Genomic DNA, 27,948 nt, shown 5'->3' with positions numbered 1-27,948 from the left:
GTGGACCCCGCAGGAAACTGGATGGGTCTCCCGATACTCCCATTTGCTGTCATTTTCTAAACACTTTTTTAAAGGCTATGACATGGAAGGGTAAAATGAAACCGGAGCTACTGGCAGAAAGCCCACTCCCGTGCAATTTACACACGGTAACTTTTTAAAACAACAACACATTCAATATCTTGTAAAAGCCTATAGTGGAAAAGAATCTGACAAAGGATATATATAAAACAGAATCACTTTGCTGTACACCTGAAACTAATAGAACATTGTGAATCAACTGTACTTCAATTAAACACACACACACACACACACACACACGCAACACAATGTTCTGAGGAATTCTCTAAGATTCCAGCTGTCTTTGTCCGACTTTAAGCAACCCCACAGTGAAAGCATTAGATTCGGAAGCAATGTGCTCTCCTAGCCCTTATTTTGTTGGAAATTATTTCTTCAGAGTCATATTCCTGTTCATTTACGCAGCCGGACCATTTCCAAGGACTTAAGCACCACAGGCCATAGCTACAACTAAGCCCCCATCTCATTTCAGAAACCAACATACCAGTCTCCCTCCTTGGTAGACACATGGTGACTATTTCTGGGGCTAGAACATGGGGGCCACAGAGCTGGATCTGCAAGGGGTTTTAAAACTGAGTGTGCTATTCTGTGTTCTCTCCTCCTAGCCTCAGAATGACCCATCCCAGGAGGAAGCAATAAGAATGGAACCCATTTTTTTTTCTGTGCCTGGCTACCCCATTCTCATCACTTTTGACACTTCTTCTTTGGCATTTTGTCTCACTAGGGGATTCTGGCCGAGTTGGGATACCATAGTCCAAAGCAGACAAGAGACCCTTTGGTCAGCATACTGGTTGGTCTCATTGGGCCATCAGAGGGAGTTACAAGGCCAGGGCCCCTGGAATAAGTTCTTCTGTGTCTTCCTAGCACACACGGCAATTGTAAATTAAGGAGTCATTTGTGTGAAGACATGTTCCACACCCTCACTGAAGAGCCAGGCCACAACTGTTCTAACAGGGTGCTTAAAACAGTGGGGATCACGTTAATACGTGCTAAATGTTGGGGCTGTCCGCCAAATGGAGCCAGGTCAGCAAGACGGACCTGCCTCATCCGTCTAGACCAAGGCTTCTTAACTGACTCGTGCTGTGGCACAAAACCTGCAGATACCCACCCAGAATAATGTTTCTGAGAGCATAAAATATATGAGATTACAAAGGGGATCAGCTGTATTGAAAAACATCAAAATATTCAAACAAGTGGTGCTGTGGTTTTAAATGTGCTACTTTATTAACACATTAAATAACAAGATCCTGTAGCAGACTCACAGCTCCTGACATTTCAAAGTAGTGGTGAGCACAACCGATATGTTTAAATACCCGAAACAACCATAAGGTGAAATGAAAATATCTGTGAATCTTGTTGTAGGCAAAGCCACAGGTACTTGTGATAGTAAGATGGCTTACTGTCTACAATCTACGAGCAAAGGAAGTGCTAGATTTCACCTAGAGGGAATAAAGATGTAATTTTCCCCATGCAGTTACACGGCCCCCCCGAGTTGTATCCTCGGACGCTCTGGTTAAGAAGCCCAGGTCTAGACTTGTGTCACTGGCATTCTAAACCAAGAGCCTTGGGGTGGAAGCCTTGGACCACTTTTCTCTGTCTCCTACTGTGCACCTCTCACAGTCTCTGGCACGTGAAAGGGGATCCGTACTTGCTTTAAAGGACAGAAGCATAAAAACAAATCCTCAGTTGGTGGACCCTGCATGTTTGCTGGAGAGGCCCGGCTGGGCATCATGGGAAACTAAGCCCTAGGGTCACAGCAAAGAGCATCGTCCAGCATTCATTCTGGTTTCTTTTCGTCTGGAGGAAATACCTTGGAGCAGGTGATGGTGAAGAGGCTGGTGGGCTGCCAGGACAGCCGTCATCTCATCGTGGTCGGAAGGATGGATGTACTCGTAAATGCTGTTGCCCGTGAGCTCCACCTGCCACAGAAAGGAAGGGAGGGGTCAGGAATCTTCTCTAGGGCTTCGGGGAGGTGGAGAGGGAAGGTGTAAGGTGTATTATAGGTACGCACCTGCCGGGGAGAGACAGGACCTTGATCTCTGTGCACACCCCACACCTTACCCTCACACAGAAATGTTTGCCTTTTCTCAGTCAGAGCCCAGCTGTCTGCCAACAAGGCCAGGGGGGCGTCCTGAGCAGGAGTGAAGAATGGAAAAGGTGCACTATGGACCGGGGGACTCTCCTGGCCTGGGGAGCATCCTTCACATGGGAGGCGGCTTAAATCAGACCGGAGCCAGCCCCATCCTTCACCTGCTGCCTGTGGGGACTGGTGGCCAGGAGGCCAGTGGCCACGTCCAGAGCAGGGTCCCTGCGACAGCTCGTGCACACGGAGGCTGAGCCCGGGAGCCTCGGGGGCACCCTGTGCTCGAGGAAGACGCGCCCCCAGCAAGGTCCTTTCCTTCGGACCCTGCTGGGCCTTTCACGTGGGCAGAAACCTGTCTGTGGCCTTCCTGGTCCAGGGTGCCTGTGCTAACCCCACGGCTCCCGCCCTTGGGTGCGGCTGGGTGGCTGAGTGACCTCTGGGAGGCTGTGGGTCACTCCAGAGAGCCACATAACCTTGGGGCTGCTCCCCCGACATTCGGACACCACCTGCTTCCAGACACACCCCACAGAGAACAGCGCACAGGCCTAGAGGCCATGTCCCTGTTGGACTGGACCCTGCTTTGCGGGCACGGGCGTTTCCAGGAAAGCACCATAGTTACTATCTTTCCACGGAGGCCCCCGGAGACTCAGGTCCTAACCCTGAGAATTTTTGATTGTTCTCCCAAACACAAGTGTCATGATAGGGGATGACAGAGATTCTCAGGACCCAGGCCCCTCACCCATCAGAAGATGGGCGGTGGCATAGAATGTACCAGAAACTACCACCAACGGTGCAGTCTTCTGAGCAGTGGGGGGGTGGATCCTCTTTCAGAGATCAACAGTGCAGATGAGGATAGTGAGTCAGTGTCAGTGCACCTAGAGTACTGGGGGGGGCAGTGATGGTACTCCTACTGCAGCCAGTGGGAGCCCCGCAGCCCAGTTCAGGAAGATGCTGAGAGCGTAAGGAACTGCCTTGGCGTGGCACAGAGCCTTGGGTGGGTCTGCGGACTTTCTCAGCCCCGCCCCCAGGGGACAGGGCGAGATCAGAGAGCAAAGCCAGGCTGGTCCCAATCACCCCCTCGTTTTTTTTTTTTTTATTATTATATATTTTTTCGCGGTACGCGGGCCTCTCACTGTTGTGGCCTCTCCTGTTGCGGAGCACAGGCTCCAGACGCGCAGGCTCAGCGGCCATGGCTCACGGGCCCAGCCGCTCCGCCGCATGTGGGATCTTCCCGGACTGGAGCACGAACCCGTGTCCCCTGCATTAGCAGGCGGACTCTCAACCACTGCGCCACCAAGGAACCCCCCCATTATTTTTAAGTGTGTCTTGTCGCCTGTTATTTTGGCTGCCCTCAATCGGAGCAGAGACTCAATCCTCGGTAAAGGGGCAGCCCTGACGGTGCCACCTCACACAGCAGGGCAGCCCCAGCCAGGCCGTTTAATGGAGAGGTTCTCCCAGGAGCCACCGTTCCAAATCAGCATCAAGGCCATAATCTCTTTACTCGGGACCAGGGGCCGCAGAGAGGTGAAGTCAGTCCCACTCCGCCCAGCCACTTCTCCCAATGTGTTAAGATGTGTGAGTTGCCTTTTAATTCAGAACAAGTTATGTTTCTGGCCTGCTACATAATCTTGTCCCTAAAACAGGTTTCCCGGTTCTATTTTCTGCATTATTCATGGAATGTTTTTCCCAATATTATACAGAGCAACGGAGAGAATCCTCCTACAGAAATGTTCCCTCTCCACCTCCCCAGCCTGGCACTTTGCTAATGACCCAAATGGATATTTGTCTATGTAAAAAGTTACTACAGGATTTCATGGAAAAAAAATAAAAATAAAAATGAAATATCCTCCTTTTAAGTCAGTCCTGTTAATCCTTAAAAAGTTTAAATAAATCAGCAACACTCAAGTCAGCCATTTGGGACAGGACAATCTCCGTTTTCCTGAGGGCAGCCCTAGAGATGCTGTCCGGTGGAGAGTCATAGAGGCTCATAAATAAGGGAGCTATTGTTTAAATTGATTCACAATTTCAATGGTTTATTTTAAAAACGAAAAACTAAAAAATAGAATTTTTGTGTGTGTTGGCCTATCCTTTCTCCCTTACCCAGGTTTTTAGAGAAAAATGACAATTCTGGTTTGCTCCAAGTTCTCTTTGAGAAAAAAGTAACTGATGTCTTTTTAGAGAAACACCTTCGTACATTTGCAAAAAGACTTGAATCTGGGCTCATAGAGATCCGATTTGCGTTTTAATCCCAATGTAGCTTCATCTGTTTCCAAAGATCCCATTCTCATCACATGCCTTTGGAGAGTGAGAAGAGTGAAGGTCCATGAATTAAGAGGTTTGATTTTCTGAATACTCGGGTTAGTGATAAACCTCTAAGGCTGTCTAGCAAGTAAAGTAGTCTTCAAATAACGGAAATGTTTTGAAAGACAAATTTTGGAATGATAAAACAGCACTGACCTTGACTTAAAATTAAGGTTGACATGGTGTTTCCTGTATTGACATATCTATTCGTGCTTTTGAATGTTGAAAGAAATGTGACTACCTCACCAAAAAAAAAAAAAAAAAAAAAAAAAAAATTATGGTTGTTGCTATAAAACTCCCCAGGTCTCATACAACAACCTTATTAAAACAGACCTTCAATGTGATATTTTAGTATCTGTAAAACCCAGCTAACTACAAAATGAATTGCTTTCCTACTAAGAGCTTTTTTATGTTTTGCTGAATAGCTTTTCTTCCTGCCAAGAAAACTACATATGATAAATACAGCACTAAATGGATATATTCTGGGTCAGAAGGGGAAACTCACCCAGTACTCTGGAAACACACATTACTCTGCTTTGGGTGTTTTGCTGACTATGGTAAATTAACTATTTAAAAAAAAGATGGTTTGGGTTTCAGGGTTCAAGTTATGTCAACAAACATTAAACGCTGTTCTTTCTCTTTATTTCAAAAGTGAAAGGATTAGGTCTTATGGCCCCAAACAACACCATGGTTATTTTTACAGTTGTGCTTCCGGCCACGCTCTCAAATATTACATTTTCCTTTATGTATCTCGTGAACAGCTATTTCATACATATCTATATTATGTGAGAATGTAAACTAGTTACCTAGATGTTATATACCATATGCAACTTCAGTAAGGAGATTTAAACCACAAGGATACTTTAAAATGTTTGAAGAAACACACAGCAGGTATGCAGGACTTTTTTCCTTCTTCAAATATAAGTTAATTACGTTAACCAAAAAACCATGAAACTAAATCATTAAATAAACTTGGTGGATAAAAAGTGCTTCCCCAACTCTACATCTTCCAAGTAGATGTGTGTCTATATGGTTTATTTTGTAGTATGAATGTGCACATACACCAAATAGAATTTTCAAGCAGAAGGCTAACTCGTTTCCCAACTTGCACTATGGGCTGAGGAGACAATTAGCATTTTGTGGTTCTCCCTGTCATTTTTTTGGTACCAAAGTCTGACAGCCAGGATTGCTGCATTTACTAATTTAAAAGCAAGAATAAATTAATAAACTCTGCCATATGAAGTAGACTTCTTATTCCAATACATGCTTTTTAAAAAGTTCAATAGGGCGTCCCTGGTGGCGCAGTGGTTGAGAGTCCGCCTGCCGATGCAGGTTACACGGGTTTGTGCCCCGGTCCGGGAGGATCCCACATGCCGCAGAGCGGCTGGGCCCGTGAGCCATGGCCGCTGAGCCTGCGCGTCCAGAGCCTGTGCTCCGCAACAGGAGAGGCCACAACAGTGAGAGGCCCGCGTACCGCAAAAAAAAAAAAACAACAAAAAAAGTTCAATAAAAGGCTCTGAATTGGGATGGGCTTATAACACATAAAGAATCGTTTTTATATTCTCAAATAGTTCAGAAAGTTATTTAGATAGTGCAGACTAAAAAAAAAAACCCCACCAGTTTGCTATGAATTATCACACAATTATGGCAAACCTAGGAGCTTATGTTCCTTAGGAGCTGCTAACATAGAGTTTAACCCCGAATTAATGTGAAAGATGTCGTTACTTAGAGATATTGTTATAGAGAATAATTGAAAGTTCTTGGAACACAGAAGGGCGTTACGTAAATATAAGTTATTCATCATCAGAAAACCTGTTTAAAAGGTTACTCTGACTAGTGGGTAAAATTTTATTCACACTTTTATCTCTGGTGATTAAAAAAAATCTTGAAGCCTATTTTAATTAAAGTTTTCATGTTTGATATGCTTGTCTGACTTATACTACTGCTAGTAAAAATAATCTAAAAGGTGCAAAAAATTTTTTTAAACAGAAGTTGGGTATTTGACATTCTTTTCAATACCTTATTTTACTATTTAAGAAGACAGAAAAAAATACACATTGTGATTCTGCCTAGATTTCCTTCTGCAGAGTTAATTGGGAAGAGGAGGCAGATTTGAGGGCAAAGTTTGTTGTTGCTTATTTAAACAGTTCACCATGAAACACTCCCCAGACATCAGCGTGAAAGTGTTTTTGTAGCTGGGGACTGATACTGAGATAGTCCCGCCAGGAGATCAGAAAAAAATTAGCCGTCCTACACGGACAGGCAGTTTGACTTATTTTAAATGGACACTTCTCCTGGCAACATACAGACAAAAGGCATCTTTACAATTTTTTTAGAAAATTCAAAATTATGATATACAAAGTTTTACGTCTGCATTAGGACCAAAAGGAAATATAATTTAAATTCCAATTCTGCTTAAATTTCCTTTCTTGGTCATTTGTAGAGACGTGGATGGATCTAGAGACTGTCACACAGAGTGAAGTAAGTCAGAAAGAGAAAAACAAATATCGTATAATAATGCATATATGTGGAACCTAGAAAAATGGTACAGATGAACCGGTTTGCAGGGCAGAAAGTGAGACACAGATGTAGAGAACAAACGTATGGACACCAAGGGGGGAAAGCTGTGGGGTGGTGGTGGGATGAATTGGGAGATTGGGATTGACATGTATACACTAATATGTATAAAATATGTAACTAATAAGAACCTGCTGTATAAAAAAATTAATTAAATTAAATTCAAAAATCCAAAGAAAAAAAATTTCCTTTCGTGGCGTTTATCAGGAACAGGAGGTATATTTGTTACCTATCCAATGTTTTGGTCATTCTTAATTATTGTGTTCAGAAACAATCATTTTTATTTCCCACGTGAAAAGAGAAAAATGACAGAGAGCGAAAGAGAGATGTAAAATGCCAGACTGAGCAGCCTGACAGAATGAACTGGAAGGTCCTGATATGTGCACAGTGCCTTATGATGTGCCAGAACATTCCCCATGACTAATTATCCCTAACATATGCCCACCAAAGTATGCTATTTGAAGCGATTTTTCTGCTATTTGAAGTACAGTTCTAATGACACTTACAATGCCTGGCTTTTGTGGAGCTCCCTATAGTTTATAAATCACATGGGCCCTTGGTATGTTTCTCACCATGACTATTTTCTTATTTAAGTTATGGTTCAGAGAGGTCAACTGCCTGCCCTATCAGACAATGAAAACCATACAACAAAATGCATTTCCCTTTTTGCTTTGACTGCTAGGGAGCTCAGATCTAAATTTAATATTCAGTAAAGGTGACTCTATCGGTTTTAAAGTATGTTTGACCAGTCATTTTCTTTTTTGACCAGCCATTTTTAAAGTATGTGAAATGTTTTGTCTTGTTTGTGACATTATTATAAGACATCAAAGGTTTTATAAGTTACAATTTAAAAAGTTAAGGAATCTGATCAAGGACACTCAGCCACAGATCAAGTCAGGAGTAGAAACCAGGCTGGGTCTAACTAAAGGACCTTAAATAATTCTAAATATTCAGAGAACAATGAGGTGGAAATTCAGAGAATAATAACTTTGGAAAATATAAAAAGAGAAAATTTCATATTTCCAATAGTATTTCCCATTCCACAAGTACACTAATCCCATGAGTCACATAGGTGAAAGAGACAAGCCTTAATAAATCTCATCTGGGAGAACTGGTATCATAAAAGAAGAGAAGAGGAAGAGAACAGAAAACGCCAAACAATTTTAATATGTGAGTTGCTTTAGAAGACTTTGCAGAAGAAAACACACAGGCGCAGAAACCCACTTGGACATGGATAAGGATATACATCCATTGGAAAAGAAGGTTGTAAACAAATGGAAAGTTTAAAAAACATCTTGGCAGAAAAAGAAGAGGAATACACCAGATGCAGGTTTCCAAATTGGTAATTTTGTTTTTCAATGAGAAAGCCCAAGCCACTTTAATTGGCATGTTTTATTTTGGCTTAACTACAGGAGGAGGCTGGTGTGGTACAGATTATTCATGTGCCTCCTGGGAGCCCATTTCCTGGATCTAATTAATTCTAGTGTGTCTTCAGTTGTAATGAAAAAAAAAAGCACTCTGATAATTCACAATGTAAAGAAATATTTAGCCCCTATATGTATAAAACAATGTGACTCTTAGAATCATGATCCATGCTTGTTAAATCAGAAATGTGAATGGCAACAACCAGGGGACTCTCCCACCATCCAGACTGGCCACAGCCCAGACAAGCAGCCAAATCCTCTACCAAACCCTTGGCTTGGCGGGACAGAGAAAACAGTGCACCTCTCTCCTCCAGGGAATGAACCCCTTTTAGAAAACAGTTTCAGAAAAATCGGTAATATTTAAATGTTCTAAAGAAACCAGGACCTTGCTGTGCAAAACAGTAGTAAACTGAGTTTTATGAGTTTCTATCACAAGCATATAAAATGCTTTACTGAAACGACCACTGAACTGGAAAAACTCAGGAAAAATTACCCTGAATTCCATGTGAACACTCATAAATCTACCCCCCCTTTTCTCTCTCCCCAAAGCACATTCTGCATAAAATCCATGTTCTACATCAGCTTGCCTCTCTTTCATAGCAACTCACAATACCACGTGCAGACCATCAAGCGTGGACTGAAAAATCTCCCTTTGTGAAGCTCTTGTTAGCGGCAGAGAACTTTACTGTATAAGCAGAGTCCAGGCTATTGGACAAGGCTGACTGTTGCAAAGACATTACGAGGCATTAGCCCCAAAGGAAAAAGAAAGTAGAAAAGTGAAACATAACACGGAGAAGAAAAGCCCCGCGGGCCGGCCGAAAAAGACGATTTTGTAATTTTGGATTATGGTTCAGGCACAAAAGTAGACACTAGGACAGACTCATTTTCAAGTTGGGTAAGGCTGTCAAGATCCGCCAACGCTTAACTTATTATTTTGGTTGTACGTAAAATTAGTCAATACCCACCTGGGACAAGCCTAAATGTACAGAAGCTGTTTCCGAAATATACATGATTTTGCCGTCAGATGCTACCACAAAAACAAATCCATCCAAAGTCTGTAAAAGAAAAAGCATCAGGGTAAGAGATAATAGACAGTAGAGTTAAATCTGATCATTGTACTGGCACTGGATGGAGAAATGTATAAAGTATTAAATCAACGTATATTGCTAAATGCAGAAACGGCGCCCCGGGGCCATGAGAAGGACTATAGGTTTAGTTCCCCAGCCAGGCTCTCAGATGCTTTTAAAGGACTTTAAAAACAGTCTTACATCTACATCACAAAAATCATGCAAAGCATTTGAGAATTCCTATCATGCTCAGTTTAAACGTAATAGCTTTATTGTTGGGGTTATTTTAGCACTTAGCACAAATCCGGAGTTCTATGGTACTTAGGGGAAAATCTACCGCTGTATAGACCATTTCATGTCATATTTGGCAGCTGTTTATACCACTAGAACATATGCTTTATTTGCCACAATTTTCAAGTTATCCCTAAGTACCATTTGAACAATAAATTCCGAACACTACCACTCCCCAGAAAATAAAATACCTGGTTATTTTTAACAGACTATGTCTACAAAATTAATTATTTAGAATCTGCAAGAGATCAAACAACCTTTGCAAAATTCAAGGAGAAAAAGTATCAGTTTCTGAAAAATTAAAGCTACCTACATGATATTCTGATTTTGCCTAACTTGGCTAGCCCTCAAAAAAATAAAGTAAAATTATAAGAGGTAATTAAGTCAAATAAAGGGTAATGATTATATTTATGTGTGGCAAGGATAAAAAGACTAAATTATTTTTGAAAAAAGGGAACTGCATTTCATTTACTCATTCATATTTTAGATCCAGAACCAAAGAAAAGCAATAAAGTTGGTGAAAGACCCATACAACCCACAACATTGCCCCCATAAAAATATTCCAAATTAATTTCTGGCCACAAATTCTATTTTTACAGCATGTAATTGAAACCAGATTACCTTTGGTTTTTCTAAATCCACCCCCTCTTTGGAGGGGGGCCTAAAAAGAATGTAGAAGTGAAACCTGAAAGATATCCTTACATTCTGCTGTCTCAAATACAGTTTTGCTGCAAAAACTTCTTTGCCAACTAAGCTATCATTAGCTTTCCCTGTGCTGAGGTTGAAATCAACATTTTGATTATAAGCCCGATTTTCATGTTTCTAACTCAGCTACAAAGTATTTCCCCAACTAAACTCCTTTTCAAAGATATAAACTATTCAGCAATTTCTGAAGTTATCCACGTTTTGGCACATTTTGCATTCTTGCTTAACTCCAAAATCATTAAAGAGATACATTTAATGAAATAGTATCAGACAGCCAGCCATATGAGTAAAAGAGAAAAAGTTATCAAAATTAAATTCTGAAGGTTGCCAGCGGCAGCTTAAAAAATAATACTCTTAATGGAAAATGTTGGTTATGCTTTCATAGCTGCGAACGACCTAATGCGCTTGCGAGTATATTAACTGCAAAGCCGCCCATCCACAGACACACTCCAGAATTAAATAAATGTACAGTGGAGAAACTTGGGGGCGTTGACTTTGCTGCCAGGTTTTCACTGGAGCTCCCTGGCACTTAGTTGTCTCTGATATTAGTGTCACTTATAATATGTAGGAGCATCACTTAAAATACCGCGCACGGAGCTGGACCCGAGCTTGCGGGCAGAGCAAAGGGCGCGCGGGAAGGGCTCCAAGAGCACCATTTCCCGGCCGGCTCCCACACCACTAGCTTTACGTTGTAAAAGCCTAGGGTTTCAAACACATCCCGGGATCTTCTCTTCCCCAGCGCATGCATTTAAAAAAATAAATCACACTAGGGCATTTGGGGCAAAAGAGTTTTGAAAAGATCTGCTTTTTCGAAGCGCGGAGCCGACTCGCTGACCCAAGACACAGAGTTCCGTAGCCAACTTTTTTTTTTCCCCCTTATAAAGAAAACACAAAATAGAAGGAGGAAATGCAAAATAGCTCTCGGTAGGCATTTTTCGGTGGCAGAGACAAATGACGGGAGGGGGAATGAATCGGGTCGTTGATGAGGCTCTGTAAAGGGCATTTGAAAGATTCCGAGACACCAGGCGTTTCTGTGCCCACCTAGCGCCAGCCGCGGGTTTGGAAGTGGCCGGTCGTGCGCACGGTTACCCCACCCGAGCCCCAGACACCGCGAAGGAAATCCGAGGTCAGGGGCGGTTTAGTAACCGCGGACTGAATGGCTCCGGGCTGGGGCGCTAAGCGGCTGACACAAACCAAGCAAGGACTTCCTCCGTGAGCCAGGTGACCCCGGAGGTCGCACCATGTCGTGAGCTGGACCGCTCAAGAGCTGGACCACTTGAGTTGAACAAGGCTCCACCACTTGCTGTGGAACCTCAGGCATGTTGCTTAACCTTTCTGTGCCTCAACTTCCTGCTCTGAAAAAACTGCAGTTAAAAATAGAACGCACTCTAGGTGGCTGGTGAAGAGAGATGATATAGTAAGATTCAGAAAGGCTTCTGGCCGGTAGCAAACTCTCAGTAAATGCCAACTGCTAACACTCAATTATTGATGCTGTCTCTCCTCTATTGCAATCTCTCCAGACACACACAATTGTCAGACGCTTTAGGCTGCCTCCCTCTGGCTCAGAGCAGCCGGATCACTCCTTCTCTGGCTCCGGCGCCTGGCACAGCGTCTGGCACAGCGTCTGGCACAGAGCAAGAGCTCCATAAAAGTTTGCCGAAGGAAGTAAGGTTGGAGAGGACTTAACCACACCCAGGGGCGCCCTTCAGCCTAGGTCTCGTGGGCTAGAGAGTCCTGGGGTTGGGACGGGGGAGAGGGTGCCAGGTGTGGGGTTGATGGGGGGCTGGTCTGAGGCTGCCCCGGTTGAGCGGAATCCACACGCAGTCCCGGCCCTCCGAGGGGAGTTGGGGGGAATTGGCCCGAAGTCCGATCGCTGCCTCGGGAGACCTCTGCAGTCTGGGGGCGGCCTGTGGATCCGCCCGGGGCTCCTTGACGAGGGACCCCTGGAGATTGGGGCGGTGGGGTCGGAAGGGAGCCCCTACCCGGGCGGGCCTGGGCCGTTGGTGGCGGCGGCGCTTTTCACCCCGCGGCGGCCGTACTACCTGCAGCAGGTGCGATCCCAGCTCCTTGGCGACGCTGTCCAGGGGCCCCGCGCGGCTCGGCTGTCCCCACGCGTCTCCTAAACCTGGACGGGGAATAAAGCAAACCGGTAAACAGCAGCGCGCAGCCAGAGGCCTCGGCACCCGGCGCCCCGCCGGCCGTCGCCCCTTTGCCTTCGATTAAAAAGGAAAAGGCCAGAGGAGAAATTCCCGCCGAGGCCTTGGTGTCCAAGCCGGCCAGGCCCACAGCTCCCGTGGGTCGCCCGCGTGCTCACGGCTCTGAAATTGCTGTTTTATTGGAAATGCCACAAAGTAATCTAATCTGCTTTGAAATCGGCCATCCTCGTAGCCAAACGGGGATATCGATTTGACCAGTAAATATTCCCCCAAGGGTCCTTCCTCTCTCCCTTCCCTGCGCCGCCGGCAGCCATGCACTTTCCCAAAGACAGAGAGGCCCGAACGTAAAGCCCCCGCCGTCCTGGAGGCAGCTTTTCGGCATTAAAACGACAAAACAAACAAACAAATAAACCAAAAAAAAAACCAAAACTTTTTCAACCCCCTGTCATCTCTCCCCTCCCCCGCCCAGGACTCTCCAGCCCTCACAGGGGCCCCAGGAGCGCCCACCCTCTTCCAATCCAAGAGCTACAGCCTGGGAAGGGGTTACCTGGGGGCTTCCAGAAGGCGAACTCCTAAGTCGCCAGCGGCGGGCGGGGTACGGGCCGAAGGCGGGGAGAGCCGTGTGTATACTAGACGGTAACTGGGAGGTGTTTGTTGGCACATAACTGGGGTCTCCCAGCCCCTCCGCTTCTTAACTGTCCCTCCAAGGCCTCCGTTGCTCCCCACCACCTCCCCGAAGGCCACCAGTGTTGCAGAAGGCGCACCAGGGCCAAGGCAGCCCAGCTCGAGAGAACATCTCTCTCCTGCGCTCCCCGGCTCAGCTGCCGTGACCCCGGAGATCCCAGGCTTTGCCTGCACGCCCGGGAGGAAGCAGGACAGCCGGGTGAGATTGCGGCGCTAAGCGCCAGCTGGGAGAACCCCAGCCGCTCCCAGGCGTCCTGCTGGCGGCCTGGCCCGAAACCCTCCAGCGAGCGCCGCGGCCCGGGCGCGAGGCCGCAAAGACCCGGGACCGCTGTGCTAGCAACGCCCCCCCATCCCCCGCGAAGAACGCCCCCCAGGCTCTAGGCCCCTAGCGCGCCCCTCACCAGGGCTGCGACCCTGCGGGTGAGCTGTGGGTCGCGCGGGCGCGTCCGTCTCCCCTCCCGCCAGAATTGCAGGTCTGACTGGCCCCCTGCCCGCTGCTCCGGAAGTGTGCGACCAGGGGCCAGAGCGAATCCGAGGCCCATTCCCAAGACCGAAAAGCCCCTCCAAGCAGGCGGCGGCGAGTGGGTTTCCAGAGAGGTCGCGCAGGCACCCTGGGTCTCCCCACTGTCCTTGGGGCGCCCGGGGCATCGCGGCTTCTGCAATCCTCGATCCTAGCAGGCGGAAAATGCACCTCCAGGCCCAGGGCCCCCCCGCAGAGACTTTGGAGACCCTTCTTTCGGCAACTTCTATTACGCAACTAAGAAAGGGATGGCCTGTAATTCTCCTCCTGGGCTCTGGAATTAGAGGTTTATCCTGGTCTCCCTGTGGCTAATCTCCACATATTCCGACCTCCCAAATATGATCACAGCCCCGCACCCCCCAGATTCCAGCACGTGAACGGAGCTGTCTCTTTAACCCCAGAAAATCACTGCCCACCCCACTCTCACTCCCAAGGATGACCACAGTGACCATATTTTAGGGCCACTGGCTCTCACGGTAGGTCCTTCCTCCCAGCACCCAAGAGGCTGGTCTACTGGTGGTGGCATTGACTCCATTTAACCAGAAATGGAAAGACCCAAAATGTAGAAGCCTCCGGGCCCTGAATGAAGAAAAAACATAACAAGGGCCCAGGAATTCTGGTGTCCGAAAATGGACAAAGGCGCCCCTGTAACTGTCCTTTACCTGCTCCTGGGCCCGTCCCCTGGTTTGGGCCAAGCCACCTTTGCCCGGCTCTCTGTGGACAGTGAGCTCCGCCTCCAGCCTTGGCTCCTGACAGGGCCTGGGGCTGAGTGACCTGGGGATATCTGCACCTTCTTCGGGAATGACCCCCAAACCAAACTCCCCTGCCTGGGTCTCCCAAAAGCCTTGTCGAAAGCTCTGGCCTCACATGCAAAAAGTGCATTGGCTGCACAGGACAGTTTTTCCGTATAATTCAAAGCCTGTTCTCTTACATCATTATAATTTTTCGTATTATTTCTTGATGCCTCCGCTTCGCCAGCGGGGATTTGGACCTGGCACGAGGTGAGGCAGATGGTGGGGAGGCTCTCCTTAAGCATCCCTACCCCCCTGCCACCTCACAGGGTGATAGTGCTGTCAGCTCTTCCATTAGAAACCTCTATGGGCGAGACTTTTTCCCTGGGCTCATAAAAATCTACTTTGGGCTGAATGCAGAGACTAAATAAGGTAAGGTTTGTAACAAAAAAATCATCTGGTTACTGTAAAGCCATACATACTCCTGAAAAAGTGAGGCACTAGGCCTGTGGCCCTTATCTAGACCTAACAAAGGGCTTTATTTGTTAGAAAAGTGAGGACAGGAGTGTAAGAAAAGACCGCGCTAAGCTCCTCCAAGGTTATCAGCCATTGGTGGTCTGTTTTGCCTGATTCTGGGAAATCCACACCCCACCCCATCCCAATGACTGCAGGGGGGAGCAAGGCAGGGGAGGTTCCATACCTGGCCTGTAGTTTCCGGCCAGGGTTTGGGGTCCTGCTTGCCCTACATGTGTCAATAGGGGAATCAGATGGGCACTCCCTGCTACTGGGAATCCAGATGGCCAGGTCACTGGGGAGGGGGGGTCAGCCACTAGGTCGGAGGGAAAGGGAGCCAAGTGTCCCCTTTTCCCCTCTGCCTCCAAGGGTTTGTGGGTACTTGCACTTGGACCCACACTCAGCGAGCGGGCTGTTTGGTTTAAACCCCGTCAGGCCCTGCCCACCACAGAAGCTACCTAAATACGGTCCCTCCTCTCTGGGTGCTCAGTCAGTCAGTCAACAAACAGCTCTTGGGTGCCTGCTGTACCAGGTCCTCAGCCAGGTGCAGGTCACAGACCATAAACATCAAATCACACAAACGATCTGATCTCCCAGTAAAGGCGACATGGTGCAGGGGTTCCCTCACTGTGAGATAGAGTCACCCTCTCAGATGAGGGGGACACACGAGTTGAGACCTGAAGGAGGCAGTTAGGTTTGCTCCTTCCTCTGGACCCGTGAGCAGGACTCACTGTGGCCAGTGACCAATGGGTCCTGCCCCAGAGAAGGGTCTAGACTTGGATAAAAACTTCCAGGATGGACGACGGTTCTCACACTTCCCTGAGGGCAACCTTGGGTATCTAAAATGGTGGCAATTCAGTTCTCTTCCGGCCTTGGAATGGTTCGCGGTCACTGGGTCCCTGAAAAGCCCGGCCCTTGCACCCTTTTAGAAACCCACAGCAGCACAGCGGCCCAGAGGGGGTGTGAAGGGGGTGGTAGGTAGAGACGCCCCGACAGGGTTTGGCTCTGGGTGGGGGAAGGGAGGGGATTCCAGCCCGGCCTGCCTGGCCACGGGCCAGTGTTGTACATGCACAGACCACGGACGACGCAAGCGCCCGGAGACCCGGTCGCCTGATGCTTAGACCTCGCAGGATGGGAGGGTGCCTCGGCCGAGCCCGCGCTCAGGAGCGCGCGTGGCCAGCGCCGCGCTGGCCAGGCTTCCAGTCCGCGCCCCGGAGCTCCCCGAGCCGGTCTTGGGCGCTGGCCTCCGGGTGCTGAATCTGCGGCGCCCGCGCTCCACGACCTCCCTCCCACCTCCAGGGGCCCCGCAGCTCTGGAGTTCCCGTCGCCACTGCCGAGCTTCCCGCCCCGCCTCTGTGAACTTTCCCTCCCGGACCCGGCGCACAGCCTGGCAGGCTTCCAAGTAGAGACGTGGAGAGGGTTGTAAAAACCCACTTTATTCTAAAAAATAAGTCTACTTAAAAAAAAAAAAACTACATTATTTCGGGCTGCGGCAGGGAAAGGCCTCGGATCTGTGACTCCATGTCGGGCTAGGGCGAGTTTCTCCTCAGCAAACCCTCTAAATCAAAGCGTTTCCATTCCCGACAACAATTTCTAGGACCGCCCCAACCCCCGCACCTTCCCTTGGCACTCAGGGGTGTGTGTGTGTGTGTGTGCGCGCGTGCATTGAGTGGGAAGGACTCTGCCTGAATGTAAACCCAGACAAATGCAGCCACTGGAATAATTCAGGCCTCCAACCCCATTTACTGTGCGTGTGACATGTTCACTTCTTCGGAGTAAAAAGTTGTGGTGAGTGTTGCAGTCCCTGCCTCTCTCTCGCCCACACCTGTCTGGGATCTTGGTGGGAAGTGGGAAGAGGGGCTCTGTTCTCTTCCCACGATCGGCCTCCGCTTCCAGCTCCACTCCTGAGCTGGGACCTGCAGCCAGTCTCTCCTCGAGCCCTTTCGGTACAAGTGCCCGGAGGGGAGGCCACCCTCAGCCCCACAGCTGGGCACAGGAACCCCAGCTCCTAGGAAGAGGCCTAACCCTGGTGATTGGCCGGGGAGCTCCCGCAGCCCTGACTCGTACCTCCTGGGGCCCAGCGTGGATCACCAGATGGGGGAACTTGCCCTGCATCCTGCCCAGCGTGGTCACCACGCAGCTATGGCCGGAGAGCAGCAGGCTTCTCCCACCCCGGGTGCTTCTGTGTTTCCACAGTGCCCCGTCTCCAGAAGTGAAGGCCACGCTGCAAAGAGGGCAGGGAGTCCGTGGGCCGCAGCGTTTCCCTGAGCCCTGTGAGTAGCAGGCCTTCCCAACCACATTAACTCACTAAGCTTTCAATTCCGAGTCCACGGCCAGAGCCTGCCTTGCTCCTGCTCTCTTCCCTGTCCTCCTACCTTCCACTTCTCAGTTCGCAGTTAAAGGGGAGAAAACGGTGGGAACCCAGAAAACAGCTCATCTTCCAACTCCAGGCAGTGAGTCCCGGAGGTCCACCGAGTGGGGCGCGCCACCGTGAAGGTCGCATCTGGCCCGAGGAAGGCAGTGAGCTCACAGGAAGGACTGACTGGAGTAAGAACACGGTAGATTTCCACCTGCGCCCGCCTGCTTCCTCATACCCGATCCCGGGAACCCTGCGCAGCAGCGATGGAGTTGCTAATGGGCCCATTTTACAGACAAGGAGACAGAGGCCCAGCAGGGCAGCTTGACAGAGCTGAGCCTTGAACCGGCTGTCTGGCTTGCCAGCACCCCCAAGCTTGCGGACTGGCCTCTTTGCGGAGTGTCCACCTGGCTCCAGTCGCCTCTCTGCTCCTGCCCTGGGGCTTCTCCGAGCTCCTCTTTCTCTCCTCCTGCCTGGGGGTCTCGGGATGAAAGGAGCCGAGGCCAGCAGCCTCTCCTGCGCACAGAAGCACAGGCGACGCAGTGGCCTTCCCGCCTGCCCTGCCCTCGCGGGGGACCTTGGGAAAGGCCCGCCCCTCTCACGCCTCAATGTCCTCAAATACTGAGGGTTAGTCTGGCGATTCCTGTGGTTCCTTCGGACTGTGCTCTTCATTTTCTAACTCCCAAAGTCCTAACTTGGCTTCTAGATGCTTCTTCACCCAGGGATCCAGCTTGGCTATCACCCAGCGAGGCCGCGCTGGGCACATCGGGTCCGCTCGGTATCTTTCCGTTCGCTGCCGAGAGCCGGAGCAGGTCCAGGAGTTCCCGCCGCGGCGCAGGACCGGGCTGGCCGCTAAAGCCTCCCTGACGCCCGCGTCCGGACCCTCGCAGCTCCGCCAGGCCCCGTCCGCCTCCCGCACCGCCTCCCCGGCGCAGCCTCCCGAGAACAGGTTAAATCAGCTTCGGGTGCTGCTTCCGCGCTCCCACCCTTCGTCCTTCAGAGCCACGGGAGCGGCGAACGAGTCATTTTGTGTAATTGAGGTCTTTCTAAACGCTTCTTTTCCTCTGCCCCAGGCACCCAGCTCCTCTAGTCTCCAGTCGCAGACTGACTGGAGGGGGAAGGTCTGCGGGCCCCAGGCCTCCGAGCGCAGGGAGGCGTCCGGAGGCTGCTGGCCCCCCGCGCAGGCGGGCGCCCCTGCTCCCAGCTTCAGCGCTGCAGGAGCCGCTGCGGTCTAGATCACCGCCTGCCGCCCATTTTGGAGGAATTGGGACCCTTTAGGTTCAGGACTATTTCCAAAACTCTAGGGCCACATAACTCTCCCCGACCCCTCCTGGAGTTCCAGTCTCGATGGTCACCCCCGGGAGACGCCCAGGCCGCCCCTCAACTAGACCACTAGGCACAAAGCACAGGGGCCTGGTGTTCAGGGGCCAGACCACAGCCAGCGCTCCCTTGCCACCTGCTCAGGGCCAAGCAGTTCGGGGTCCCAAGGCCTGCAGCCTCGCTTCGCAGCGCTGGAACCTACAGACCCAGTTTAATGTTTGCAGGAGCATATACACACCACTTCCCAGTTTTTAGCCGCTTTCCTGGAAAGCCCCAAACAACAAGTGGCTAGCAATTAGCCCCTTTCTCCAGGCCTCAATTTCTGGCTTACTTGAAATCATTTAGTCTTCTGATCATGTCTTTGTAATTTGTATTTCCAGTGGGGTGGGAGGGGGACAGGAGAGAAGGCTTATGTCCTGTCTGGGCTCCACACCTGCTTTGCAGCATGTGGATTAAGAAACGGTTCACCCGAGCAAACCAATTACCATTCTTCCTCCCAGGGTTGGAAGGAGACTCGGCTCTTATAAAACCCAATTCTCTTTTAATTTTCACTGAAAACTTCAGCAGGGGAGGAATCAGCTCTACGTCGCTGGAGGGCCGACAAGTAGCGTCCACTGGGCCGCGGCTCCCAGCAGGACGGGCGGGAGCAGAGAGGGGGTCCCCTCGGTTGATCGGGGTTGGAAAGGAAAAGAACTTTCCCTTCTAAGAGCTCTGGGCTGTGGCAGCCAGGTCACAGGTTCGTGCTCCAGGGAGGAAAGTGCCCGCCTGGCCGCACAGCGCAGCTGGAAGGCTCTGGCGAGGACAGGCCACCGCTTCTGGCCCCCTCGGCTCCCCGTCCAGTGGCGCTCAGCTCCCCAGCCAGCACGCTGCAGAGCTGGAGGTCACGCTGGGGGCCAGGCCCTAGGAGCTCCACCCAGGAGGTGGTGTAAAGGGCAGTTTATGACCCAGAGGCGATTGCAAATAACAGGCTTAGGGGCGCCCACCGTAAAGAGGTCGAGTTTACTGACGTTAGGTCGATTGCCTGGGCTGGAACTGCCTTAATGGAGGCGCCCTGCGCTGGAGAGACACCTGTCGCGGCTCTGCAGCGACCCTCCCCGTGCCCTGTGGCTAAAGTTGTCTCCCTAGTCGTGCACCGGCTTCTCATGCTCCAGAGGCTGCCACAGCTCTAGTGGCTCCTCGGCCTTCAGGTTGGGGGGTACCCATCGGGTGCCGGAGCAGAGTGTCTCAGACAAGCGCCCTAATCCCTTCTGCCAGGCCGCAGCCAACGTGGCTGGGGACAGAGACGTTGGAAGGTGGTCGGTTCAGAACCACCGGGACACCAAAAGGGATGCCGTGGGGATCAGGCCTCCTCCAGCCCTGCAGCTCAGAGGTGCCCGCCCGGCAGCTACTGTCACCGACAGGCCGTGTGCTGGCAGGGAAGGCCCACCCGGTGCGCCACCACTTCTGACCACTGAGAGCCTGCTGGGCCCGTGGGTCCTGGCGACCCTTGCCCACCATGGCACCTGCCCCTCCGGGCTTATAATCCAATCTAGAAAAGAAGACTACGCTCAGGCCCGCCTGCCATTTCCGAATTAACCGCCTCCCTTTCTCTCCTGCCCGGTCTCGGCTCACCTGTTTGAGGTGAGTCTCTCCCACCCGGACCTCCAGAGCCCCAGCCCCAAGCACGGCGAGCAGAGAAGAGACCACCTGAGAGGCCCGAGTCTGAGGCCTGAGGCCCAAGTCCCTGCAAGTGCTCTGCTGGGAGCTGGGGCCTGCAGGGCCTGGGCCTCCCGGTGTACTCCACTCTCTCCCAGGGAACAGCAAGCACCCTTCACCTCCGGCCCGGGTGCACTGTGCTTTCCCCCCCACGGAAAGAAAGTAGGAAGGAAAAAATAAAAGGGGGAGTTAAAGAAATGAAAGGAAGGAAGGAAGGAAGAAGAAAGACCAGATTGGACTAGTACGCTCCTGGAACGATCCCTGGTTCGCCCCCCGCTACCCCCCAGCCCTGGGCCCGAAGATGGCCTGGTGTCTCTGGCACCAGGGCCCTGATCCCTCTCTCCAGGAGGAGCCGAAGTTCCCGGAGCGACCCCCCCAGGATGTTTTGGCACCGGCCGGAAGGCTCAGGCAGCCCCTCCGGGCCAGCTCTGGCTCCCCGCTTGGGCCCCCTAGCGCTCCCGGCCGCCCACCTGCGGCCTCACCTTCGGGAAAGACAGCGCGCATCTTCAGGTAGCTCGTGGTGAGTCGGATGATGGACGCCTTGTCCAGCTGCGAGGTGATGGCCGACGGCAGCGGCAGCAGCTTGGCCAGCTCATAAAACTCGCCATTTTCCTTCTCCCTCCTGGTCTTGGCCGCATTCTTGGACTTCTCCTTCATCGCGCCTCGGCTCCGGGCATATTAGACCCGGCCGTGCTCCAGGCCCGCGGAGCTCCGCTCTGGCTGCAGCGGCGGCGATGGGGAAGGGGGCCCCGCAGACCAGGTGAGCGTGGGGCGCCGGCCGCGGGCAGGTGCGTGGGGCCGACCAGGGGCGCCAAGACGCCTGTTTGCAGCCGTGGGCCGGGAGCTCGGCGCAAACCGGGGGCGCCGCCCCGCGCTCCTCCCGCCACGGCCCCGGGCGCAGCCTCCTCCGGGCCGGACTGTCCCGCGGCGACCCGAGCCCTGGCTTCCCGCTCGCTTCGGCTCGCTCTTCCTTTCTCCCTCTTCTCTCCCCTGCCTCGGCTTTCCTTAGGGGTGGAGAGTGGCCGGCGAGGAGGCGGCGGTGCTGTTTAGTCCTTGACTGGGTGTTCGTACCCGCTGCCGCGAGGCCCCTCCGGTCTGGAGGACGGCACGGGCGGCTGCGGCTGCGGAGCCATGGAGCGGGAGGGGAGCGGACGCGGCTGGGGCCCGGCCCGGGTGAGCTCTCCTGCCCTCCCTGGCGGTTCCCTGGGCCTGGAGATGCGGCGCCCGGAGCCCGCGATCTGTCGCGAGGCGCACAAGCTCAGCGGTCCACGTGCAACCGAGCCGCGTTTGTTTATGGCGGACCCGCCTTCGGGCGGAGCACTCGGCCGCCGCGGCCCGGGGGGGTGGGGGGAGGGGTGGCAGGAAGGGGGGGAGGGACCGCGGCGGAGGCGGGGGCGGCCAATCTCGCCTACCGACCCCACCGCGGCCCCGGAGTCACAGGCGCGCCTCCACGTCGCTGCCTCCAGGGACTCTCCCGGGACAGACCCGCGCGCTCCCGGCCTGGAGGAAATCGCGGTGAGTGCGCAGGGCGCGCGGCGGGGACCGGCTCTGGCGAGCGGGTCGCGGGGCCTGGGCGCTCGGAGGAGCGGCGGGGAGGGGCGGAGGAGGAAGGGAGGGAGGAAGCGGTGCGGAGACCTCGTCTGTGGCTCCGGCGCAGGTACTGGGCGGGCGCTGCCTGAGTGCCCTGCGGAGGAGGACTGAGTCCTCCGAGCCCGCGCGGGCCCCGAGCCCTCGCTCTCCCCAGTTTGCAGCTCCGAGAGCCGAAAGTGGTGGTGGTGGGGAGACCAGAGGGGAAGGACCACCCTCCTCCCCAGGAAGCGGCGCGAGTAGGGCTCGGAAGTGACCCTTACGCCCTATCTCTCCTGGAAACGGGAGAGCGAAAGGAGATCGGCGCGGTCCCCGCAGGGGTTGGAGGCCGCGGGGACGCGCGGATCGGACGGAGAGAGGGGCGGGGGAGCCGAACCTACCGGTGAGGCCTTGCCCTGGGCAGCGGCGGGAACTGGGCCCAATATACCCGCCCCTGAAGCCCGATCCAGTGCGGCAGGAATTTCAGGGAAGCCGGCTGGGGCGGGTGCTTCAGGGCGAGGAACACCGAGCGAGGGTCATCGGACAAGCGTTCGTGGTGGCCAGGGTGATGGGGGCAGGAGGCAGTTGGCTAGGGAGGCGCAGTCGGAGACCGCGGCCGGCCGTAGGGCGTCCCGGCGCCTTCCCTCAGGGCCACACTAGACCTCGAGTCCTCTTGTATACCCCACCTCACCGTCGGTGCCTGCAAGCCCGGAGGATCCTCCTAGCTACCCCGGCCACGAGGTAGCCCCCCATCCCTTCCCTTCTAGAAGCCCGAACCCTCCGGACGCGGTGTGGACGCATGCAGTGGGAGGACTCCAGCTTCCTGGCGCGCGGGGTCAGAGGGCAGCCGCAGTGGACGCAGGGCGCGGGGTCCTGGGGTCCCTCGAACGTGTGCCGAGGCTGTAGGCTGCGGGGGCCTGATCTGGAGGTCAGCTCGGAGGGGAGACGCCGGAGCCTTGGGGCCCAGCGCTAAGATCTCCGTTCTAGGTGCCTTCTCTCTCCCCCGGCCCGGGAGGAGCCTGCGGCTCCGCGCGCTCACTGCCATTACAATGACTTGGCACTCGCCTCCCTCCCCCGCGTCTGGAGGGCAGGGCCTACGGCGACCTTGTCGTCAGCAGGCGCTCCTGACCCTTTCCAGGGACCCCTTTGAAGGTCAGAAGTTCGATGGCGTTGGAGGCGTCGTAGTTCCCTCGGTGGGCAGGACAGCGTGCGCAGACCCGGGCTCGGCCTCACGTGCCCCGGCGCCCTGCGGAACCCACAGCCGTGGCCTTGCTCGAAACCACCGAGCCGCGCGAGCTTCGGAGTTGGTGCCTCCCAACCAAATGCCGGGCGCATGTAGGAACCAGCACTTTTCCTTGGGGTTTCGGATCCAGGGGCGCTTTCCTTTTTCCAGCCGTGCGCGCAGAGGGTCGGGGGTGGGGCGCGCGAGCGGCTCGGGTACGCAGTGGCCAAACGCAAGGCTCCCGGCCCGCTTCCCCGCCCGGAGTTCCTCACCCCGCTGCGGGGACAGCGGTGGTCTCCCGGCTTCCGGGAGAAGGAGCTCCAGGGGGGAATGGATTGCCGGCTGGGCCCCGCCGCCGCTTGCTCAGGCCGCCCCCGTGTGCGCTCCGGCACCTTCCTGCCTTCGGGAGGATTTAAGGCGTCCCTCACCCCCACGATTTCCGATCCTCAATTATGGACCCGGGAGAATTCCTCCTGGGCTTGAAAGGGATTACCCAGATCGCAGAAACATGGTTAAGTGGAAGTGGGAGAAACTCGACAAGTAACAGGAACAGAAACGTTCCTTAAACCAAAGTTCCCGGATTTCACGGGAAATTGTACTTGATATCTCGATACCCGGTCTTCAGTAGTGGCAGCTGCTGTTGCATCTGCGAGACAGGTTCAAATCGCGTGGTGTGAGACGTAGCATAACGGAGCGTTTGAAGATTCGCAGATGTTTGGCTGTGGGGCACTTTAGGGCCCACAGTGTGCCCCAGCAAACGCCCAAGTGGGCCTTTTATCACCCTCCCCCCAACACATTCATTCAACACACACACCCAGCGCGCGGAGATGGGCCTGGGTTCCCGCACAGCACCACCGAAAGAACACAGAGTACTTCGGCGCGAACTTAGAGGTTTCCCCAGGCGGGAAGAATAGTGATGTCTGCGTGGAATGGCGAAGGAAGAACCCCTGCGCTTGGATAGGGTCGTCCCAGGGCTCTCCCTGCCGAAGGGAAAGCCTGAGGCCCTTAGGACACCCACAGGATAGAAGCTCTGTGTAAACTGGAAAAAGCACTAAACGCGTGCTAATTGGAGTGATCAGAAGCCGGTGGCCGCCGGTTGGGACACCTACTGCGTATTCCTTGCTCCAGGGCTCCTGGTGCAGGGAGTACCTCCTAGTCTACACTTTGAGTCGAAAGTCGAGCACGTCGCGCAGAGCACGGAGACGGGCCCGCAGGGGAGAAGCACAGGGCAACGAAAGACCTCTCAGTCCCGGGCATCACCCAGAAACGGCGGTTCTCCTACTGGCCCGGAAGGAGTTGGCAGAATCTAGAATGACGAGAGGCTGGGGGCAGGTGGAAAGAGGGGTCAGACACCTTGAGTCCAGAAAGCTTTTGCTGCGCTTGCGGGACGCCACCAGCACCAGTCTGTCCTGCTTCCCAGCGCCTAGGCGCACCCCGAGGCGCACGAGCAAGCCTCCGCATACCCCCCACCTCTTAGAAACTTTCCATTAGGAAACTGATCTGGAAGAATTGAGGCCCTAAGAGGAAAGGGGCGGGGCCCGGTCGCCCCACATCTGCTTGGATTTTCCGCTTCAGATGCTCCGCAACTGTTTTTCCCCGGGGCCGCACCCGGCGCCTACCTGAGGCCCATCCTCCGCGGAAACCGACTTTCGCGTGAGATCAAGGGGAAAACGCGCAGATGTTCCACTAGGGATGGGCTGCTGCGGTGGCAGAAAGGGATCAGAGACTTTGTCCCTAAGGAGGTGGGGAGGGGAGAACTCCTCCCAGGCCTAGCACTAGATTTGGGGGAAGGGGTTGGAACCTCTGAAGTGGTGTTTAGGAGAACTTCAACCGCCCAAACAAGCCGAGACAGCAGAAAACCCAGGACTATGGAGATGTGAACCTATTCGATTTCTAAACTCTTGTCTACACAGGCAATTAGCATGATGTGGTTACTTCAGAAAATCCCGCTTGGGTTCAGCATCACAAATATGAGTATTTCAAGGCTGGGAGGCGCGTTTGGTCTGAGCTATCTGAAAAGGTACTTCGATTTTTCACTCCTTTCCTTGTGTAAGACCAGTGGAGAGATCATCAACTTTTTCTGGGGTCATTGCTACTCCCAGAAAGGCTCGGACAACAATTACAATATTACTACCCATTGTATAAAAGTAATTACAGATATCCAGAGCAATTTCGTAATGATTCGTTCCTTGAGAGGTCGAGACAGTAACGCGCTCTGCTCACACGTTCCTAAGTAGTAGAGGCAGAGAAGTTTATTTCTTTTTGTTTTGTTTTGTTTCGCTTTTAATAAGTTATTTCACTGGAAGTTACCCCTTAGGAGAAAGTGTTTGCTTTTAGGTTGGTCGGCTTCTCTCTGATTGATTACATCACAGTAATTAGTGCAGATCCGCCCTCCTGCACAGGGTCCTGGGGTCCCTTGGTGCTTGTGCGTTCGGTCCTCGGCAGGGTGCCCCAAGTGGCTGTGCGGGGGGGTGGGGCGGGGAGGGGAGGGAAGGAGGCGCCACCCAGTGGGGGATCATTCCCACCTCCCAGTCGCCTATCCCGGCCTCCTCGAGGCTGACTCTGCTCCCTGGGGTTCCGAAAAGAGCGCAGTCCTTCTCGGACTTGGTTGTCCGGGACGACTTCGGGTTCTGGGATTGCGGGCTTGAGGGGGCCCTCCGGGGCAGTGCCTCCTGCCTACTTCTCTCCCTCACTCAAGGCGATGCATTTAGGGATCCAAATCAGTGTCACTGGTAACTAATGATAGTGATTAGCACAGTCCCCAGCGAGGGCCACAGAGGGAGCCACTGAAGCCGCGCCAGGTTTGGGGAAACGGCCACACGTTTCTTCTAATGTTACCTAGGGGGCGGTGGGGGAGCGGTGGTGAGAGGGCAGCCCTTTCCTCTGCACTCCTTCGCCGTCTCCCAGCCCCAGTTCCGCTTTCACCCCCGTCTCTGAGAAGGTGCCCGGGACTTTGGCACCCCTACCCGTGCACACACATCCAGCGTCCTCCGGAGAGAGCGAGGATTCTGTTGGAGCGCACGCAGCGCCCGGCGCCCAGGAGCGGCGCTCAGGGACCGGCCAGGAATCCGGGCCGAAGGAGAGGGGAGCCGAGTGTCCTGCGCCGACCTCCTGCGACCCTTCTGCGAGCCGGCGGCACGAAGCCTCCGCAGCCCGCTCCCAGAGTGCTCTCGCTCCGGCTTAACAGAAACATCGCCTCAAAGTCCTGGTTCGGGGAGAGGCAGCCCATCCGCTCCCCGGCAAAGCCTCGCTTTTCGCCTCCAGCGAGCCCGCGATCGTGTCTGCAAACCCTTGAGCTGGAGGAGTCTCTGCCGTCTGGTGCGCGCTGAAATTCCTCAGTGGTTGTATCAATGACATGCCGCCTTGAAATCCGAAAACCAATCAGTTCATTAACGACGGCGCTGAAACCGCCTTTCAAAAACATCAACCAAAACTTGTCCCTAAAAAAAAAAAAAATCTACCCACCAGAGACACATATTTCTGCACATCAAAGAAAGCACAAACATGATAGGCTTAATTTTCTTTTTCTAGCAGGTAATAATAGTAGCAGCCAACCCTTAATGTAAGGCTGACTATAATATAGGGCTATTACAGTGCTTTAAAGACACAAACTCGTTTTATTTAATTAATATAATTATTAATATAATGTTCGCAAAGTAAAGCGAACACTGAGGGAAACCTCCCTAATCTAAACAAATCTGTAGGAAGAGGTACGCTAATTCATTCGCGGTTTAGTAGAGAAAGTTAAAGAAAGGCCAGCGGGCAGGCGGGGCGGCTGGATCGGCTCCCTCCAGCCTGGCCTGAGCGCGCGCAGCCGTCCCAACCCGGGGCGTGAGCATCTTCCTGCTTCGCGCAGATTTTTTTTTTTTTTTCTTTAGTTTTAAGGGCTGGCGTGGAAGGCGGGTTTCCTGAGAGGTGTGTATCCGGGAACACACTCTTCCATCCGTGGAGAAGGAGGAGACGCACACAGCAGAGGGCCATCCCGCGTCAGAGGTTTTGGGCGCGCCAAAGCCAGACTTCAGAGCGGCGTGGGGCCACGCCGGTAGGGGGGCCGCACCCCATCCGGCACGGCACGCAGGCGGTGGCGGGGACCCCTCGCCGGGTCTCCCTGTCCTGGGACGAAATCCGGCTTTGAAACCTGCGGGTCCCACTCGGAGACACGGGCCGAGCTTCAGGCTTCCCCGTCTCCAGAGGTCTTCTCAGTTCCGCAGAAGAGACTCGGGACTCCTACTCCCCGCGCTGGGTGAGGGCCCAGAAGGAGATTTGTTTCGGACAGACTTTGCGGTGTGGTTCCCGCCTTTTGCGCTCTCAGAGTCTCGGGATCGCCCGCGTGGTTAGAAACGCGGCCTGGGCAGGTTGGCGGAAGGGGGCGCAACGCGCACGGCCACTGGAGAGGCTCAGTAAACACGGAGGGGTCAGGGGCCTCGGTGCGCACGGAGCCGGCGCAGTGCACGAGGGAGTAGGGAGCTCGAGAGCACGCGGGCGCGCACCGTTCACGGCTGGGGCGCAGGGTACCTTGGGGAGAGCCTCGGTCCGCACGTAGCCAGGCGGGCGGGGAGCTGGAGCGGACGCGGCTGTGAGCGCTGGGAGGTGTGCGGCACGCTCACTTGCGTGAGTGGGGCCGTGCGGACCTCGTCTGGTGCTAGCCCGTCTCCCGAGCTC

General features: G+C 53.3%; 1 protein-coding gene across 1 annotated transcript in view; it reads right to left on the bottom strand.

Annotated features, from left to right (window-relative positions):
- Positions 1 to 21,155, bottom strand: part of SIM2 (SIM bHLH transcription factor 2) — a gene marked incomplete at both ends in the record, with an annotated part of 44,847 nt that extends 23,692 nt beyond the window's left edge. Inside the window, 4 exons of the mRNA XM_079705019.1 lie at positions 1,886 to 1,994; positions 9,426 to 9,515; positions 12,566 to 12,648; positions 20,981 to 21,155. Of these exons, the coding sequence (XP_079561145.1) occupies positions 1,886 to 1,994; positions 9,426 to 9,515; positions 12,566 to 12,648; positions 20,981 to 21,155 (457 nt within the window). The remainder of the gene's footprint in view (positions 1 to 1,885; positions 1,995 to 9,425; positions 9,516 to 12,565; positions 12,649 to 20,980) is intronic.
- Between the last annotated feature and the right edge of the window lie 6,793 nt (positions 21,156 to 27,948).

The sequence above is a fragment of the Hyperoodon ampullatus genome (genome assembly GCF_949752795.1).
Source record: "Hyperoodon ampullatus genome assembly, chromosome: 5".
Lineage (NCBI taxonomy): Eukaryota > Metazoa > Chordata > Mammalia > Artiodactyla > Ziphiidae > Hyperoodon > Hyperoodon ampullatus.
The sequence above is the reverse complement of the archived record's forward strand: the minus strand, read 5'-3'. Positions and strand labels throughout refer to the sequence as shown.